At 43.0% G+C, this 18809-nt stretch overlaps 2 protein-coding genes across 2 annotated transcripts in view; both read left to right on the top strand.

The window, feature by feature from the left end:
- Positions 1-3607, top strand: part of LOC110081229 (phytanoyl-CoA dioxygenase, peroxisomal) — a 32047-nt gene extending 28440 nt beyond the window's left edge. Inside the window, exon 10 of the transcript XR_013545648.1 lies at positions 3505-3607. The gene's annotated coding sequence lies outside the window, so the exon portion shown is untranslated. The remainder of the gene's footprint in view (positions 1-3504) is intronic.
- A 16-nt stretch (positions 3608-3623) lies between these two features.
- Positions 3624-12995, top strand: UCMA (upper zone of growth plate and cartilage matrix associated). Its single transcript, XM_020797758.3, has 5 exons — positions 3624-3771; positions 4180-4248; positions 4433-4528; positions 5881-5979; positions 12220-12995. Exons 1-5 carry the CDS (start codon positions 3714-3716, stop codon positions 12315-12317), a joined length of 420 nt encoding a protein of 139 aa, XP_020653417.1. The 5' UTR covers positions 3624-3713; the 3' UTR covers positions 12318-12995.
- The last annotated feature ends 5814 nt before the right edge of the window (positions 12996-18809 follow it).

Here is an 18809-nt window from a genome sequence, read left to right as displayed (position 1 = left end):
GAAAACCTGCCTGAAGAGAAAGATCTTTGTCTCCTTGAGGGAAGGACAGTAAAGATGGGGCCAGCCTAGGCTCCTGTGAGAGGGAGTTCTAGAGCCTGGGAACAGCAGCAGAGAAGGCCCTGCTCCCCACCCACCACACACACCTGTGAAGGTGGCAGGACCAAGAGGAAGGCCTCTCCTGATGATATTAACACTTGAGCAGGCTCATAAAGGGAGATATGTTCCTTGAGATATCTTGGACCCAAGCCATTTAGACCATCACTTTGAATTCTGCCCAGAATATTATGGCAAGAGGAGTTAACATTTGAGCCTCAAAATGTTGAACTGTAACTTTCACTATCCCTCACCCATGGTTATGTTGCCCAGGCCTGGCAGATGTAGTTCAACAACACATTTCCCAGCTATGAACATTGAGGAGCCACCTTCCTATATACACTCAGTGAGTGATTGACCCATTGGATGTCTCCCTTGCCTGAATCAGATTGCAGTCCTTCTCTATGATTCTCCCCCAGAAGAGTGAAAGTTTGCTGCAGACTTTTCTAGAGCAGTCCAGATCTGCTTGATCTTTAAGACCTCTCTAAAAGGGGCAAGGATGAATCTGCTTCAAAGCAGGGGAATATCTCTATGCAGTTCCTCAGGCAGCAAACTCAGTGCAAATGTGGTGAATATGTTTTCAAAGCAGGGAGTGACCACACACAGGATACAGCACTGGTTACTTCCAAGTAAACACTCCAAATTACAATAGGTTTTGGTTGTAATGCTGCAATCTCTTTGCTCAGTGCTGCAGGCTTTCAGTTTTACTTAAGTGGCTACTATTTCTCTTGTAACACTTAGAAGTCCCTTAATTAATTGTTTCCTGGACTTGGTACTTACTGAAAATACAGTAATCTGTGGTTCAGATCCAGAGATTTACACCATGGAAAAAGAAGCAGCAAAAGAAGCTGATGCTGGCAGGTATTTCATGCAACCAAGGCAGATTCCAGGGCAAAGGCTGTTGTTATTTCAGAAGACACTGATGTACTAGCACTATCACTGGATTGGTGAGTGAAGCACCAGCTTCCATGCCTGTGATATGTGGAATGAAGAGTGACACAGGACGAAGGGACACAAGCAAACTCACAGATTCAGTTGGGCAAAATGTATCCAATGCGCTAATAGGACAATATCTCTTTCCTAGGTCCAAAACTGTGTGCTTTTGCAGGCTAGAATAATTTAAACTCAATTGAACACCTTTAAAGCTAATGAGAAAGGGCAAGAATTTCTTAAAAAGACACCAAGGTGGCTTAAAAAAATTAAAAGACAGAATTTAACCTAACAACAGCGAGTATGCAATACTAAAAGAATCAAATGAATAGAATACTAAAAAACATAAGCAATGCCAAAACACATTCAATGCAGGAAGGTACAACAATCTATTTAAAATTCTCACACAGGCAGCCAGTCACTTAGGGAAAATGTGCTTGAAGAGAAAGATCTTTGTCTGCTTGGAGAAGGACAGTAAAGATGGGGCCAGCCTAGTCTCTTGTGGGAGGGAGTTCTAGAACCTGGGAGCAGCATCAGATAGAATCATCATCATCATAATCACTGGTCTAACAAGGATATCGCCTGCTTTTCTTTTTCTTTTTCTTTTTGTATTGTGTAAGGACCACATGGCTTGGCTTGTTTTTTCTGCACCATAACAAGACTGCAGAGACATGCTCAATTTTAGTCCCAACAATGAGCTAGACATTTGGAGAGACAATGGATCCAACCAACCAAATTTAACTTGCCCCAAAACTAATTGAGGAACGCTTGACAGAAATGGCTGTCTTATTATCACTGATTGATAATTGCTGTTTGGAACTTGCCATACTAGAAGCTGCATTCCTGCCAACTCTCTAGCTGCTCACACTCATCCAGTAGATTTATTTGTACTGTTAAAGGGAGACTTAAAAGTATGAAGCAGCAAGGAAAAAGTAACAGCTGTAGACTCTGCAGTTGAGCTTAAGGGCTGAATAGAGAACTGCCGTGGTAATAAAGATTCAAGTTGAATTTATTAAAATATTAAATGTCCGCAGGGAAATTATGGCACAATAGAGGCATGTTGAAGAGCTGCTAAACAAGCAATACAATAACCGTAAGTAACCTGTTATCCATGGACTGGGAGGCAGGGATGCTGCACCTCAAAATTTGGGAGGGCACCCCCACTCCAATCGCAAGTCCCCATTACAATTATCTACGTTGTTTTGTGCCATCACGTCAGAACTGACATATAGCAATCCCAATAGGGTTTTCAAGGTAAGTCGAATATGTAAAGTGTGCTTTTACTGGTTCAATTCACCTCAACCCCAAACTTCCATGCCAGAGCTGAGGAATCAAATCCAGGTCTCTTGAGTCCATTACTCTTATCCACTATGCTACATTGGGTGCCCACTATTATCTATATATTGGGTAAAATCTCATACAATGGTGTTGCACACAAATTTGTCTAATCAATTACTGTACTATCAGTCTATATTTATGGCCGTTCATGCTATTGGTTGTTGGAAAGACAAAAGAGTAAGGTACAGCCAGCTAATCTGTACTTTCATCTGGAAGTGTAAATTTGGCAAATTTTAAAATCAAATGTTTTCTTCACATATTATAATAATTGTTTTCCAGGTAGAGAATACCTAGAAGTGGTTGACCATTCCCCCCTTCTAGGGCCATCTTGGGACTGTGCAGCTTGCCCAAGGCCACACAGGTTGGCTGTTCTGGGAGGCACAATGTGGCATTGAACTCTCAATGATGGCTTCTGCAGTCAGATATCTAATTTAGCGAGCTATGTAGCCAGCCTTTCATATGATAAAGCTTAGATTAAATAAATTAGACAAAGATGGCTTGAGTGACATCACAGAAAATTTAAGTAACCAGCTTGGCTTTCAGTTTCAGCTCAGCTTGGAACAGGGTTAACTATCAGAGGTAAGAGAAAGACTCTGGAACAGAACAGGGCCAAAGACTCTGTTCAGAGACAGTTTTACTTTTCAGAAAACGGAGATACTTCTTTTCAGTTAAACTACCAAAGGACAGCTAGGAAGAAATATTTTCTATCACCGAATTTGTAGGGAATCTAGCAAGGGCAAACTGTTACATTCCCAAAATGCTTGGCAAATACACTGCTTGGGTCTCATGGCAGAATAGCAATGATGTGGCGGTGCTGGGAGTCTTGTATGTGGAAGCACCTTGTCATCTTTAGCCCTTGTGCAGAACAGAAGACCAGATTAAGTTACATGTGTTGCTTTCCCCACACTATTAAATGCCTATTTCCCTACTTACAGCAACTGTGGATATATTTCACTTCACTCCTTGCTGGACTTCAGTCTTCAACTGTTTTTGCAAATAAAATTATTTATCTTTCGAAATATTGCCACATGGCTTTGCAAGTCATTATGCTTTCACTCCAGGGTGCTGTGTGTGTGCTGAGCATCACAGAACTGACAGGATACACACTGTTCTTCTGATGTTGATGTTTCCATGTTCCCTCAGACCTGTCTCTCTAATATGGCACAGGAGCTGCCAACTCAAGTGCCAGCCCAGATCCCCTCCTCTCATCCTGCCACCCAAAAGGGAAGAGCTTCATTTTCCTGCTACATTTTCTAGAAGGAGGACAGGGCTGTTGAAATATACACATTTTCACTCATTTCTCCCAAGGTCCCAGGGACACTGCTTCTTGTGCCGGCTGGAACAGAGCAACAATGGACTGGAAACAAGTGCTTGTTGTCTCCTGCCTCGTGACTCTCGTGCTCCTGATTGGTATGTATGATTTGCAGCAACCGTTGTTTCAAAAGGAAAGGTTGGATTTCAGCAAAAGAATACACTATGGTAACAGACAGCAGTTTTTGCTAGTTTAAAGAGATGGGGAAGACTGGAAACCTTTCTGTTGGAATCAGCACTTGAACAGCTGGAAGGTTTTTAGCATCCAGCTGAAATCATCATAAATACTGTTTCTCTACCTGTATCCAAGATATGGACTGGACTTCTATACTTTTACTGTCAGTGGGCTGAAAAGCATTAACTATTTGCCTTCAGTAGATTAGAACGTTAAGGGTTGATTGGGTGTTAGCAGGTTGTAGTCTTTAAAACTTTCAGTTGCTCTTTTCTCCAAGATTCTAAACAGAGCGACTGAATTAAAATTTGAACTTGTGATTTTGTCTTGCCCAGTTCTTGAAGGAGGCAATGCCACGGCTGTGGGTCCCACAAAAGCAGCAGCTGGAGAATCAAGCAAGGAAAGTAAGTTGGTAAATGCAAAGTGACACATTCCATTATTTTGGAAAGGGGGGAAGGGGAGTTTTTAAAAGACAAATTGTTGTTTTAAATGGTTTAATACCAATACCTCCCACCCACCCCTACTCCAATCCATTTCTCACCTGAATTTCTCACCTGTAGTCAGACTCACTTGTTTTCCTACTTCCAGGCATGAAAAAAAGAGTCTTCATGCAGGAGTCAGATGCCTCTAACTTTTTCAAGAAACGAGGCAAGAGAGCTACAAAATCCAGAGATGAACTCAATGGTGAGACTGTTTCCAGGGTGTTTACAGAAAGCTGTGATTTTACTGAACGTTCCTTTCATCTCTTATTTTTCCTGGCACAATCCTAAATTGTCTGCCACGCTCTGAAAAGTTTTATGAACTGGTCAGAAATGATGAGTGGTTTGGAATTAAAATGGATCGCTCATTCTTCTGTGTTTGATTTTTAGAGTACACGTTTATGCTTTAACTGCAATCCACTTAAACAATGGAGTGTATAGATAGCTGATTATATCCATCATAGTGAAAGACGGCTACAAAAGGACAAGGAAAAATGTAGCAGGAAGATTGCAAAGATCAGAGTAGGCAGCAATGGTGGAATCCATTCATGTTTGATGTAGAGAAGCCAGTATTTTGAAAGCTCTCTTGGTGGCAGGATTTTGTCAATTTCATTTTTGAATATTCTTGTTCCTTGGTGATTTTGCTAAATTAGCAAACATACATCTTTAGAAATAGAAGTAGTATCATGTCCCAAATAAATACACTTGAAATAAGGGGATTTTTCTTAATTGATTCAATCATAGATGATCTAATGAGTGACTAGGAAGCTGTTGTGGGAGGTGCAGGACACCATGGTGAAACGAATATACCTGCTGGCTATATAGAAACCTGCTGCTCTAGCTCATTTTGACAGTTTACTTAAGGTAAATAGGCAGCAGTTTCTGGACTCTGAACTGAATGACTGTTTTTCTTAGTCCTACCAAGAACTCAAAGCAATTCTTAGTAGAACTGCGAAGGCAGTCCAAGAAATGCACACCTGACTTCATTTTGAAAACAACCAAAAAGCACACATTTCACGTCCATTATATATGGGAAAAGCAATCAACCTACATGACCAAGTAAGAAGTTAATTTAGAACAAATAAGTCTTTCTGCATCTGCCACCTGATGTAATATAGTAACATCAGTGAACGCTGAAAGAATAAGAAAAAAGTATAACAGAATACAGTAGTAGAAATTAGCAACTGAAATCCAAAGGGCCAAATCAGCCCAGAGGCAAGAAGGGTATATGGAGGATGTGGTGGATGTTGCCAGAGGGCTTGCAGAGAAGGAGAGAAAATGATCTCCAGCATAATATTGAGAGAGAGAGAGAGAGAGAGAGAGATGAACAAAATAGTAACATGTTGGGTTTTAAACACCTCCCTTTCTGCAAATACATTCAGATGTGGTAATGATCATTAGTGACTTCTTATAAATACTGTAGCTGGCTTGTGAATATATATGGTCTGGAGAGCTCTAGCTAATTACTTTCTTTTTGTTATGAAAGTGAGGAAAACATCTCATCATGCTTTTTAAAAAGCCCTGCCTGCTAACTTCAATGTACATCTTTTAACGCAGCGGAGACCCGCCAGATGCTGGCAGCAGATGAACAAAGGAGGGAGTACTTTGAAGAACAGAGGAATGAGTTTGAGAACTTTGTGGAGGAAGAGCGTGACGGTAAGAACACAGCAGGAGGAATTAACTTTAAGTAGGAGGGCCTGTGCAGAGCACCCCAGGTTGCCTAATTCAGATGATAGCTGCAGGTTTGTTGCTGCAGCCAGCACTTGCATTGAAATGTTTTTCCTTGTTTTTCTTTCAATCATTGGAGATGGTGGAGAGAAGGCAAAACACATTCCTGCTCTTACCCCCAAGTATCAATCAGAGAAAAGTGCCTCTCACTTTTTCTGCAGGGAAATCCAGTGGCATGTGGGGACTGTGGCTTGGCAAGGAAGATAGACATAGCTTTTCCAGGATTCGCTGGGCAGAATCCTATCAACCCAAATCCTCTCAGTGTTTGTGTAAAGTTTATATAACTTAACATGGCAGAACAACTGTGATATAGCCCAGAACTTCATCAGTTAGTCACAAATAGCTACGGCAAGTTACACAAATCTCACCTAAATTGCAACAGGATTCCAGCCAGTAGATTTTTACTTGTGTGAAAGAGGAATAGCAGAAGTTTCCATGGCTATTTGTTGGGATATTGGGTATGTGATCTGGGCACACAATTTGGCATGTGGCCAACATGAGACTGGCATTTTGTCCATTAGCAGTTGCTATTTCCATGACTCCTCTTGCTTGTGCATAGAATACAATAGGATTCTGTCCAAGGACCATCCCTAGATTGCAGGATTAAGCTGTACCAACAAGAAGGGAATACTGTACACCTTGGTATTCTTGTGGGCATATTGTAATCACCCCCTGCTTCACAGCACAGTAGAATATTGATATTCTGGCAATCTGCAAAGCACGGTGGAGAAACCGTGACATGGGGGCAGTGTGGGGGGGTTGCCATGACGTCCGTTACCTAAAAGTCTCTTGGATGGTGCTTTAATCTCAGTTCTGGGTTGGATTGATTGAAGGATCCTTGTGGAATTAATGTGATGCTCAGAAAGAAATCATTCTTTGCTTTCCGGATACATTTTCAAGTCTCAATTTCATGAGATTTTATCTGTAGTTTTGGGATAATGGTTCTTAAAATATGTGTCACTTAATACGCCTAGGATATGCACAACAAGCTTTTTCTTGTCTGTGGTTGCCAATTGCTCTCATTTAGTGAAGAAAGTGGGGGGAAAAGAATGCAATGGTGTTCAGGATATTAAAAAAAAGTTCCAAGCATTTAGAGAAAGAGCAGCCAAATGCTTTAGAAATTTGTACTATGGAAAATGAGCACCCTCAAAGATAGTGCATGCCCTGTTGGGTCCCAGGATCCCGTCTGTGTACACGGACAGCGAGGGCCCTGAAGCATTCACTGTTTGTGCAGAGGCAGTTTGCCATTTGGTAGCTAAAGTTGGCAGATCCCATTAGCTCTGACCCAGCTTCACCTTCTTTCCCAAAACAAACACTGAAAAGTGATCTTTTCTGTTTCTGTCATATGATAGTAGCATCTCAGCTCTGTTTGTGCTTCTCACAACCCTTCCTCCTAGTACAATTTTGGCTGTCTTCTTTTCCTGTTTAGTCTCCTGTACTATTACAACTGGCATAGGAATCCCCACCTATCTGGGTGCTAATTCTAGATGGGCGACATAAAGTTTTCCAGTCTCCGTCCATATGGTTCTTAATCAGATTCAGACTGGGATAGCCGTTTCAAAAGATGTAACAGAGTCTACAGGAATTTTTCCAAGGAAATGTGGGAGGAAACTGCATAGTGTTACATTAGCATGATTTGGATATGCAGCATGCCCTATTCCAACAGTGTTTTTAATAAGCAAGCAAACAAGCAAGCAAGTAAGGATTCGGGGGCAATCCCTTTGCCCCCTACTGCAGATATCCAAGAACAGAGCAGTACACAAAAGGGGGCACCTAGCAACCCTACTACCGAATGAGACTAGATTCCGGAAAATGTTGTCTTCTTAGGAATCACCATCCATTACCAACCCTAGGGAAGAGATGGGAAAAATATCATGGTTGCTGACGTCTGACCTTGAAAGTCTGTGAAGCCAGGAATCTAGGATTTTTCAAAGCCTGGAACCGTAAAGATTGTACCTACTTCAATAGTAATTTTGCATCTGCAAGGAGCTTGACCAGTTATGAAGGCTGCTATGGATCTCTAATTGTTGTTGTTGTTTAGTCATGTCCGACTCTTCATGACCCCATGGACCAGAGCACGCCAGGCCCTCCTGTCTTCCACTGCCTCCTGGAGTTGGGTCAAATTCATGTTGGTAGCTTCGGTGACTCTGTCCAACCATCTGATCCTCTGTTGTCCCCTTCTCCTCTTGCCTTCACACTTTCCCAACATCCGGGTCTTTTCCAGGGAGTCTTTAACAGAATCTCTAATAGAATTCTACAATTAATGTACTCTTTGAGAGCTACTGAGTCAATTGGAGTCAATTGGAATTTTTTAAAAAATCCTCTCAGTTGCACAACCCAACATCTGCTTTGCACATTTCTGTTGGACTGAGGAGTAGTATATAATTTTACTTCTTAGGGCTGCATTTTGTGGAATTCAGTTACCAGGTTTCAGACTTTCTGAAATCTCAGGGAATGGGATGCTGATGAGCTGGTAGTTCTAGATTTTGGGGTTCATTTTTCATGACTACTGGACATGCCATTTTGACATCTTCAGAAGCACCCTTATCTTTTTCATGATCTGACATGTTCTAGAACTGCTGTTGGAATTCACAAGGCCTTTAAACTACTGCTTTGCTATCACAAGGGCTTTGGTTCTGGAATCTCAGGGAAATGGGATGCAGCCCACCTGGGAAGCCTGTCTGGGTACAAGGAACTAAGTAGGCCTGGATCAGGTTCTTGGAACGGTAGATCAGAATTTGAAATATGCTTTTTAATGTATCCTCAAGCTCCTCAAGAAAGATGTGAAGACCTGAGCATTGGTTTGGCATGTAATAGCTTCTGAATTCCTGACAGCAACAAAATTAGAGCAAATTTGTTTTATTTACACCTCTTCCTATGCATATTTTTTTTCCTAACCTGGGAAATTCTACTGCTTTTAACAGTATAACCACATTATTTCCTGCCACATCCACAGTGGATTAGAAGCCCTAATGTGGGAAGGTTTTTTTTCCAGTCAGATGTTGTTCTCCCGAACTCCCACTGCTGTCCAGAGTAAATATTGCTGCAAACATAGGGTCTGTCTGGTATGAAGGAGAGAGGACAACCCAGACTTCTTTCCCCCCTAAAACCACTTCTTCTCTATAATTCCTGAAGAGTCAATAATTTATTATAAATGAAATCTGAATGGAAAGTTCATCATAATCAACAATAGTGATGTCACATGTTAGAGACTTCATGCAACGCGCCCTGAGATATATCTTAGTTTTTGTCAGTTGAGAAAAGGCCAAGGAAAGGGGAGGAATTAAAATAAAAGCTGTTAGCAGAATAGGAAAGGAAAGCTGCAATTTCAGGCACATTCAGTAGGCAGTAAAAATTTTTTCTTCCTTCTGAGTAAATATGTTTAGGATTAAAGAGAAATAAAGATACAAAGAGCTGGAAAAGATGTAGTGAATCCCTCTCTTCCATCCCCCCCGAAACTTGCTTCCCTCCCTCACCTCTCAAAAATGTATAATGAAAGGAAGGTTTTATAATCCAGATTTTGCCCCAGGGTACCAAAATTTAGACAGCATCATTTTTGAGAGGCATTGACTGGAGAATCTGAGGGAAATAAATGACAATCTCACTTCCAGCAGAGCTCTACATAGGGCCTAAGCTCTCCTGCTACATACAATAGGAAGTGCCACCCCACCACCACCGTGTACCACTGCGGCATGCCCCCCACAAAGGGAAGGTTTGTACTTTCAGATAAAGAGAAGAGGATACCATGGTCCCATGTCCATCCTCTGCTCTATCTGTGAGAAGGACTCATGGAGCTGTGGAGCATACATGTGCATCCCATACTCAAGAAAGAAGAGATTGGTGTACCATTGAAGGGCGACTTCAAGGATGAGGCATCACAGGACACAGAGGGCAGTAGGCTAGTGCCAAAATTGCCAGTTAGAATTCTGAGCATTGTTATACAGTAGAAAAGGGGAATTTTTATTTGGGTGGTGGGGAAGCTCAGAAAAGAACCATCCCTTTAATCCCATCTGTAGTCTCACCCGGTACAGTATGTATATTCTCTTACATTATAAATATGAATTTTCAACAATTCTAGATTGCAATTTTAGGATCTCTGGGAGAGCATTAAAGGGATTATAGGATGGGTTGGATCTGAAGGGGAGATCCACTACAGAAGACCCTCCCAGGTTCTGGAGAAAGATCTGAAACCCTTGGCTTGCCTGTGCCAGAAGTCTGAAGGAAGCACAAAAGGGGCAGATCAGAAGCGGAGTTGTGTAGATTGGGAGAGAGACACAAATTATAAAGATCCTTGGATTTCCAGATGTATCCTTCATATGAGAAAAGATTATGCCAGTTCATGGTCGATTCAATTACTACAAGGTACCCAGGTCCTGGGGCTGCAAAACAAGCCCAAATCATCATCCCTCCGCCACCAGGCTTGACAATTGGTATGACGTGTTTGTGCTGATATGCTGTGTTTGGTTTTTGCCAAACATGGAGCTCCGCGTTATGGCCAAACATCTCCACTTTGGTCTCGTCTGTCCAAAGAACATTGTTTCCAGAAGTCTTGTGATTTTCCCAGATGCAACTTTGCAAACCTAAGCTGTGCTAAGCCGTGTTCTTTTTAGAGAGAAGAGGCTTTCTCCTGATAACATTCACGCTAACTGGACCTGCAGAGTCTGAGATGTAACTCTTGGGATTTTTTTGCAATTCCTCTGACTTTGGGGTGAATTTGCTTGGACATCCACTCCTAGGAAGATTGGCAACTGTCTTAAATGTTTTCCACTTGTGAATAGTCTTCTTCACTGTAGAATGATGGACTTGAATAAATGGTTTGAAAATGGCCTTATAACCCTTCCTGGATTGATGGGCAGCAACAATTGCTTCTCTATAATTATTACTGATGTATTTCCTCCTTCATATTGTATTAACACACACCTGAATGCTCCAGACCAGCCAACTTGGCCTTTTATAGAGGTGGTTATATTTGATGATGATCAATTACTTAAGGGCATTTAGTTAGCAGCACCTGGCTGCTATTTAGCTTCATTTCCTATGGAAGCAGTAAGGGTGTACTTAGTTTTTCATACATGGCTTCTCCATTTTGGCTTTATTTTTGTAAAATAAATCATGGAACAGATTAAAGTCGTATGCTGTTGTTCAAATAAGGTTATATTTACCTAATTTTCAGACCTGCTAAGGACAAAATGATTTTTATTATTTCTTGATATGCAAAATCAATAGTATTCAAAGAGGGTGTACTTTCTTTTTTCACATGACTGTATCATTAAAAGTGCTAGCATAATTTAATTGGTCTGATCAGGAGGTGGGCAAAGTGGGGCCCTCGACATGTTGCTGGAGTACAACTACCAGCATTTCTCACTACTGGCTGTGCTGGTGAAGGCAGAGTTGTAGTGCAACAATGTGTAGAGGGCCACCTCTGGCCTAATTAACGAGAGTGATGCCAACATCTGAATTTTTTTTCCATTTAGTTTTATAGGCTCCAGACAAAAGGCTTACCTGAGTTGAAAGAAGCCCTGTTTCACATCGTTGTTTGCATGCAAATTAAAAACCATGGCTGTTCCTGAAAAAGATGAGAACTGGGGTTTAAGTAACATAAGATACCCTTAGTGCTCTTTTATAATAAGCTGGAAGTCTGCTTATATGCTGAAATGTCCAACACAGAAAAGGCCTATGTGCTTCTGAATACCAGAAGCAAAATCTGGTGTGAATTAGCACCAATCATAGTCACTAGGCTGGCTGGATAGCTCAGAGAATTGGGTATCTGGCTGTGGGACAAGAGCTTTGGGTGTACAATTCGCCCCTGTGCCTCCTAGGAGAAGAGCCAGCTTGTGTGGCCTTGGGCAAGCTGCACAGTCCCAGGGCGCCCACCCATCCCCATCCCTGAAGAATGGGGAACCACTTCTGAATATTCTACACAAAGAAAACCCTGGAAAAGGTCACTCCATAAATCAGAACTGGCTTGACAGCACATAATCATTATTATAATATACTCACCCCAGCCCATAAATGATTTCGTCCACCTAGCTATGACCACAGCTTTGTCCTAGGAGGGTACTGGACTATGTGAACTGGGATCTAGTCCAAATGTTAGGTCAAGGGTTAGGGTGTAATGAGTTTATAAAACATTAATTTTAAATTTTATGAATTTTCTTCTTTCTACAGAGCAGGATGAGAGAAGCCGAGAGCAGGTTGAGCAGTGGCGTGAATACCATTACGATGGCCTCTACCCACCCTACGAATACAATCGACACGTTGTCTAGAGCAAACAGGAAAAACACATAGCATAGTGTCTTCTCAGTATGTCATTGGCAAGACTAACTGTAAGGCAATATTTTTGAAATCACGGTACTCTTATTGATCCTTTTCTACTGAACTTCCTTCATCAACCATTCTCATATTACCATTGACTTTGCGGATGTGTACCATTTTGCTTTGTATTTTTAAGCACTAGTATGTAGAAGCCTTGGGACCCAGCTGCACAGGGCAAAACAATCCAGACTTATGTATATATGTATGTATATTAGCAATTCTACTTATAACAGTGGTTCTCAACCTTGGGTCCTCCAGATGACCTTGGACTAAAACTCCCAGAATTCTTGGCTAGCACAGCTAGTGGTGAAGGTTTCTGGGGGTTTTAGTCCAAGAACATCTGGGGACCCAAGGTTGGGAATCACTGGCTTAGGAAAAATGGATAAACGTTATTCTAAAATGACTACTCTATTTTAAGAGGGGCATTGTATACAAAGACAGTTTGCACAGTATTTCACATGATTTTAGGAAATGGGTCAAAGAATATTGACTTAACTTTTTGCATTTGAGGAAGTGGGCTATAGTCCACAAAACCGCATGCCAAATAAAATTTGCTAGCCTTTTAGAGTGCCTCAATTATTCTGGTTATGCAAATATTTGCTTATTAAAGATATTTTAGCCATTTGGAATTTCTTTCCTTTCTCACTGCATACATATTGGGAAAAATACTTAACTAATTATTCCTTCAAATATGCTTATATAGCAAACTAGTATTTTTACAATTAAGACAAAAAACAAATGCATCTTCAGTTTTGCCTCTGAAATACTGTTGCCAAGATTAGGTTGGAATTCAGAAGAACTATTTTAAGTGGCTGACTATTTCTCTGAGGTCCAGTCCTAAGAGGAAAACACATTGCTACGTACATCGTCGTTTAGTCATTTAGTTGTGTCCGACTCTTCGTGACCCCATGGACCAGAGCACGCCAGGCCCTCCTATCTTCGCAGACACTGTCCAGCCATCTCATCCTCGGTCGTCCCCTTCTCCTCTTGCCATCACACTTTCCCAACATCAGGGTCTTTTCCAGGGAGTCTTTTCTTCTCATTAGATGGCCAAAGTACTGGAGCCTCAGCGTCAGGATCTGTCCTTCCAGTGAGCACTCAGGGTTGATTTCCTTTAGAATTGATAGGTTTGTTCTCCTTGCAGTCCAGGGGTACGTACAAGACATGCAAAAATGTCCACTATACAATAAAACTAGATGTGGAGGTGAAGGAAGGAATCTCAGTCTCAGAATTTCTTCATAAGGCAGGGGTGGGCAATTAATCTCTATAGGGGGAGCACATGAAAAATCTGAATTGTGTTTGGGGGCCGAAACAGTGATGTTATGATTGTTTTTATTTTAAACTTGTTAATCTTCACAAATACTAAAGAGTTTTTTTGCGGTATGTTAAAGATAAGCAATTGATCAACTTTAGACAAAAAGCTATAAATTGTTTTGATAGTCAAAACTGTCCACGGGCTGGATAGGAGCGGCTCGTGGGTCATATGTGGCCCTCGGGCCGCACTTTGCCCAGGTCTGTCATAAGGAGATGCAGTCCCTCATGTGAACCTCCACCTGCAGTCTGAAAAAACTAGGCTTGAGTAGGATCCAGGAAAAATTAAAAAGTCTGTGAAAATTCTAAACCGAGACAGAGTTGAAAGCTGAGATGCTTAATTCACGCACATTGAATAAATGTATGTAGATCTGCTACATTCATTCTTATAATTTGTATTCTGTTGCTGCTAATACTGGGCTGGGCTATATGATACAGTGGTGCCTCAACTTATGAACCATTTCGAGTTACGACCAGATCCGGCCACAAAATTTTGCTTCTACTTGCGACCAGAGTTTCCACTTACAAACAAAAAAAGGCAGGGGGGGAAACAGGAGGGAAATTCAAATTTCTAACTGTAGGTGACAATGAGGCTGCTTCTCGCCTAGCAGTTAGAGAGCGTGCAATTGGAGAGGGCTGCCTGGTAAGGTGCTGTTTTCTGCTTTTAAAAACTGTTTTGGGTGTTTTTGCAGCGTGGTTTTGGGCTGGGGGGGTTATATTTCTGTGCTGTGATGGGCCTTGGGGGGTTTATTTTTGGTCCCCCCCCATTTCCGATGGGTCTTGGGGGGTTTAGTTGGTTTTTGGAGTGTTTTTTTCCCATTTCCAATGGGTCTTGGGGTGTGTGTTTGTTTTTCCCCATTTCCAATGGGTCTTGGGGGGTTTAGTTCCTTTTGGGTTTTTTCCCCATTTCTGATGGGTCTTGGGGGGTTTGGTTGCTTTTTGGCCCCCCTCCATTTCCGACGGTCTTGCATGCTTCCCTTGCTTTTTTTCTTTATTCTCTTTGCATTTCCGACCTGGTCCCTTTGTTTTCTGTGCATTTCCAGTGGGTCCTGCACACTTGATTGCTTTTCTCTCCCCACCTTTGGCTGGAAGGGATTAATCGCGTTTCCAATGAGTCTTGCAGTGATTTTTTTTGGTGATTTTTTTCCTTCGGTTGGAACAAATTAATTGCATTTCAGTGCGTTCCTATGGGAAATGGTGCTTCGACTTACGACCATTTTGAGTTACGTCCATCTTCTGGAATGGATTATGGTCATAAGTCGAGGCACCACTGTAGTTAGTTACGCAGGTTTATTGGGAACCCTCATAAACTTACTGATTGCTTTGAAGATTGTCCTGCAAATTTTAAAAGGTGTTTGAAATCGCACAGGCTAGAAAAATGATTTAAATAAAAAAACTCCCAGGGTAAAGGATTCGGCAACCATTACCATTTCTATAGTTTGCAATGCTGTGGCTTTCTAGTGTTTCATGGCATACAGCCTGTTCATGACCTTGTCAGAAATGTTCACAGCTGACCCACCCTTCTTTGGTTAGGGCTAGCGATGTAAAATTTCTGAAAATTTCCCTTTTTTCTGTAAAAAAGCAGGGGGAAATGGTCGTGATTTTTCTTCAGAAAAAAAAAGGGAAATTTTATATCTGTAGTCAGAGCTCTTGGCAAAACCAGAGCCAAAACAGCCACTTACTTCAAAATGGCTATAGCATCTGAAGTAAGTGTAAAGTAAGTGTATTCATAGAGAATCCACTTGAAGAACTATGTTTACAGGTAAGTAACCTGTCCTTACTTCAAAATGGCTATAGCATCTGAAGTAAGTGTAAACAGCAGCATTTCACTGAGTAAAGAAGGAGATCTTTGATGAAGTACTGGAATTACTGATGAATATGAAGCATAGGTCACCACCCTGTGAGTGGTTTTCTACAATCTTGCCAGACGTGATTGGCCTGCTTCAATAACAGCAGCACCAGCCAAGCACGCAAAATTAGGTACTGTTCACTGGGATACAGAACTGCCTTGTGCACACTGTCTGTGTTAGGAAAGTTTCAGTTACTAGACTACTGACATTCCACATCAGCCAGTAATCCAAGCTGTTATGGCTGCAATTTCCTGCATTTTTATTTTTTTGCAAAGAAGGGAAAATTGCAGTTCTTTTCATTTAAAAGCTAGCAAGACAAAGAATGTTAAAGTGAATATTACTAATCTTGCAAACTGCAATGAATAGAAACCTACAGCTGATGATTAAATGAAAAATTTAGAATATAGATTTCGATAATTTATTTTATTTTATTTATTTATTTATTTGATTTATATCCCACCCATCTGGTCTGGTCGACCACTCTGGGTGGCTTCCAATAAGGTGTATACGATAAAACATAAGAATTTTACAAACAGTCCATAACACATACAATAATAAAAGAAATAATAAATGAAAGAAAAAATAAAGAATTAAATATTGACAGCGTAGGGGGCGCACGAATAACCGGAGGAAGGTTATTCCAGAGGCGAGCAGCCACCACTAAGAAGGCCCGGTTTCGTGTCCTTTCCTTCTGGGCCTCCCTCGGCGTCAGGCTCCTCAGCCTCACCTCCTGGCTCGTGCAGGTGATCCGAGTAGATCTAGGTGGGAGCAGGCGTTCCGCCAAGTATCGGGGTCCTAAACCATTTAGGGCCTTATATATAAGCATTAACACTTTGAAGTCAATGTGGAAACGGATAGGCAGCCAGTGCAGCATGGCCAGAGTAGGAGAGATATGTTGGTATTTTCTCACTCCAGTAAGGAGTCTGGCTGCCACAGTCTGCATCACCTGAAGTTTCCGCAACAGCTTCAAAGGGAGCCCCACGTAGAATGCGTTACAGTAATCTAATCTAGAGATTACGAGCGCATGTACTAAGGTAGTGAGCGCCCCCGTGTCTAGGTAAGGTCGCAGCCGGGCAATCCACCAAAGATGGAAAAAGGCAGTGCGGACTACCGACGCCACCTGCATTTCCATGGTGAGCGTTGGGTCTAGGTGTACACCTAGGCTGCAGACCCCACTCTTTGCGGCCAGGGCCACCCCCCCAAACATGAGGGAGCTTCCCAAGCCACCATCCACAGAGCCACCCACCCTCAGAACTTCCGTCTTGTCTGGGTTCAGCCTCAGCCTGTTCTCCTGCATCCATTGCAGTACGGCCCCCAGGCAGTGCTGGAGGGACAGGACGGCATCACCTGCAGTTGGTGAAAAGGAGATGTAGAGCTGGGTGTCATCAGCATATTGATGACACGATGCTCCACACCCCCTGATGACCCCACCCAGCGGCCTCATATAGATGTTAAACAGCATTGGGGAAATAGTCAACCCCTGTAGAACCCCACATTTGAGACTCCACGGGGCCGAAATACTCTCCCCAAGCTGCACTCTCTGGGGGCGGTCCTCCAAGGAACGGAACCAGGCCAGAGCCAAGCCACCAATACCCAACTCAGAGAGCCTCCCCAAGAGGATACTGTGGTCAACGGTATTGAAGGCCGCCGAGATGTCGAGGAGGACCAACAAAGATATTTTACCCCTGCCGGCCTTCCTCAACAAGTCATTGTACAGGGCGACCAATGCCGTCTCTGTACCGTGGCACGGCCTGAAGCCCAACTGAAATGGATCCAGGGCATCTGTTTCATCCAGATGTGCCTGAAGCTGATCAGCCACCACCCTCTCGACCACTTTGCTCATGAAAGAAACATTGGCGACAGGCCTATAATTGTCAGTTTCGTCTGCTGCCAAATTAGATTTTTTTCTTATGGGCCTAATGAGTGTCTCCTTGAGAGCAGAGGGAAACCTGCCCTCAAGCAAAGACCCATTTATTATTGCAGTGACTCATTCTGTTGTTATCGGCCTGGCTGCTTTGATTAGCCAGGCCGGGCAAGGGTCCAAGGAGGAGGTGGTGGCGGCTCGACAGCGGTCAAGTACTCTGGCCACAGAATCAGGCGTGACAGGCTGAAAGGAGTCAAGGGTTACCAGGCAAGACAGAGCGCTGGACATCTCTGCTCGACTCACTGTGTTCAAAAAAGGAGAGAGGTCCCAGCGGATGGCTTCCACTTTAGATTTTAAAAAGGCTCCAAACTGGTCAGGTGAAAAACTAGGGGGAGGCCTATCATCCAGACCAGTTCCAGATAGGTCGCACACTATACGGAATAACTCCACCTGCTGGTTGGACGCTTCGCTTATCCGGTTAGCAAAGTAAGTTCGACAAGCAGCCTTTACCTTAGACAGGTAAAGGTTAGTTGCGACCCTGACAGCTATCCTATTATAATCCGTCGGGTTCTTCCTCCACCTACGCTCTAGCCTTCTCCTGTCGCTTCAGCGCTCGAAGCTCCTGGTTAAACCAGGGCGCTGGTCGAACTCTACGACGGAGAGGGTGTTTAGGCGCAATCGTGTCTATAGCCCTGGTTGCGAAGGTGGACCAGCTATCAACCAGAGCATCGACAGGAGCGCTAGCCAGGTCCGCCGTGACCCCTCTCATGATGTCCTGGAATCCAACCGGATCCAGTAGTCTTCGAGGGCAGACCATAGAAATAGGTCCCTGCTCCCTGCGAGGGGGTAGAGCCACTGTGAGGTTACATTTTATAGGTGGTGATCTGACCATGACAAGGGGACTGACATGAAGTCCGTCACCACCAGCTCACTCTCGCGCCAACTGGAGGAAAAGACCAGGTCCAGTGTGTGACCACCCATGTGGGTGGGGCCATTGACATGTTGGGACATGTTCAAGGAAGCCATGGTTTCCAAGAACTCAAGAGCTGACCCAGATGCCTCTGCCCCCGCATGCGCGTTGAAATCACCCAAGATCAAAAGCCTTGGGGATCCCAATAGTGCTGCGGAGACAAAGTCAGTCAACTCCGGAAGGGAAGTGGCTGGATCGCGGGAAGCGCGGTAACTCAGCAAAATCCCAATACCATCCCTGGCCCCAATCGACACGTGGAGTGCCTCTAGACCTGGCTTTACCACCGAGGAGCGCTTAGTAACCTCCAAGCTGGATTTATAAACAATGGCTACTCCTCCCTCCCGCCCCTCCAGTCTACCTTGGTGCTGGACAGCATAACTGGACAGACAGACAAGAGCCAGGGATAAGACACAAGGTTAGCATCTGGCATCCAGAAAATAACCCAATG

Source organism: Pogona vitticeps, chromosome 5, assembly GCF_051106095.1.
Source record: "Pogona vitticeps strain Pit_001003342236 chromosome 5, PviZW2.1, whole genome shotgun sequence".
In the NCBI taxonomy this organism is placed as follows: Eukaryota; Metazoa; Chordata; class Lepidosauria; order Squamata; family Agamidae; genus Pogona; species Pogona vitticeps.
Note: the sequence above shows the minus strand (reverse complement) of the source record. Positions and strands in the feature narration are given on the sequence as shown.

Coding starts and splice junctions, on each gene's coding strand:
- UCMA (XM_020797758.3), top strand. CDS start 3,714: ATGGACTGGAAACAAGTGCTTGTTGTCTCCTGCCTCGTGACTCTCGTG. Junction 4,529..5,880: donor ATCCAGAGATGAACTCAATG/GTGAGACTGTTT, acceptor CTTTTAACGCAG/CGGAGACCCGCCAGATGCTG. Junction 5,980..12,219: donor TGTGGAGGAAGAGCGTGACG/GTAAGAACACAG, acceptor TTCTTTCTACAG/AGCAGGATGAGAGAAGCCGA.